Source organism: Cyprinodon variegatus, unplaced genomic scaffold, assembly GCF_000732505.1.
Source record: "Cyprinodon variegatus isolate N-32 unplaced genomic scaffold, C_variegatus-1.0 Scaffold2359, whole genome shotgun sequence".
Classification (NCBI taxonomy): domain Eukaryota; kingdom Metazoa; phylum Chordata; class Actinopteri; order Cyprinodontiformes; family Cyprinodontidae; genus Cyprinodon; species Cyprinodon variegatus.
Window position 1 is genome coordinate 15,227 of NW_015152812.1, and position 1,501 is coordinate 16,727.

The 1,501-nt window shown below is 34.4% G+C and overlaps 1 protein-coding gene across 1 annotated transcript in view; it reads left to right on the plus strand.

The window, feature by feature from the left end:
- LOC107080812 (nuclear factor 7, brain-like) overlaps positions 1 to 673 on the plus strand; it is a 6,859-nt gene extending 6,186 nt beyond the window's left edge. The window contains exon 3 of the mRNA XM_015369018.1: positions 4 to 673. Within this exon, the coding sequence (XP_015224504.1) occupies positions 4 to 673 (670 nt within the window). The remainder of the gene's footprint in view (positions 1 to 3) is intronic.
- The last annotated feature ends 828 nt before the right edge of the window (positions 674 to 1,501 follow it).

The following is a 1,501-nucleotide window of genomic DNA, read 5'->3' on the forward strand; positions in this document are numbered from 1 at the left end:
CAGAGCCAGAGCCCAGAGCTCACTGTCAGATCCACAGCTGGTCTCAGGAGCTCTGATAGATGTGGCCAAACACCTGGGCAACCTGTCCTTCAGAGTCTGGGAGAAGATGAAGGACAAGGTCCACTTCAGTCCTGTTATTCTGGACCCAAACACTGCTAATGGATACCTGTATCTGTCTGATGATCTGACCAGTGTGAGAAATGGAGACACAAAGCAGCAGCTTCCTGATAATCCAGAGAGAAATGGTTTCTACGTCTGGGTTTTTGGTTCTGAGGGCTTCAGCTCAGGGAAACACAGCTGGGAGGTGGAGGTTGGAGATCTTCCTCACTGGTATGTTGGTTTGGTTAAAGAGTCTGTTGACAGGAAGGGAGATTTCAAATTTTTACCAGAAAATGGAATCATACGTTTAGGGCTTTATAAGGGTAAATACGCTGAGAGTCTGGCCAACATCATTAAAGTGAAGAAGAGTCTCCAGAGGATCAGAGTCCAGCTGGACTATGACAGGGGGGAGGTGTCCTTCTACGACCCTGAAGACATGTCTCACATCTACACTCACAGAGACACTTTCACTGAGAAACTTTTTCCTTATTTCTTTGTTAGAGACGCTGCTGATGCTAAAGCATCTGACATCAAAATCAATAAATCTGAGGTTTCTTTATTATTTTCAGACTAGTTAACTTTAAAGTGATGAAATTTATTTGACTAAAAACTTTTTATTCTAGTTTCTTTTATCAGCTTTTACAATTATGATTTAGATGTTTAGTTAGAATTTAAATTGTTTTGATTGAAAAAACGAAATATAAAACCACCATTTGTCTTATTAGTGATGTCACAATGTGCGTTGAATCAGAGGACAGAAAGATTATAAATCTTTTTTTCCCATTTTGCGGACACTGTTTTCTAATCATTAGTTCGTTTTCAAGGCTGTTTCTTTTCCGATTTCATTTCTTTTAAGATTATTTTTGATCAGTTTGATTGTTTAACAGAATATATTTTTCTGCTGTATAAATTATCAGAAAATCTAAGATTTAATCACTGATTCTGACACAAATGGAATTTATAAAACATTTCAATGGTACTATATCTATTTAGTTTCAAGATTTTTACTGCTTATCTCTGACTTATAAAGCCTGTTATCATTTATTTTGGATATTTTTCTGTTTATTTTTATCTATCCAAATAAAACACATATGTTTTTTTTTTATTATTTTGTGTGACCAAGTGTAAAATAAAGTGTAAAGAGACTTAATTAGTAGTAAAATATTTGTATGTTTATTTGCAGAAATATAAAAGCATCATTATTAGTTGTTCTAAAATCTTATATAAAAATATAATATGTGGCAAAACAGTTGATTGATGGGCTGTATTTAAAGCAGGACAAGTATACAATTGGCTGAATTGGGGTTGTGCAAATAGCAATAATAAATATACAGTTGGGAAACATCAATAAAATCAATATTACATGGCCAGACAAAGCCCAAATAAAAACCAAACAAAACAT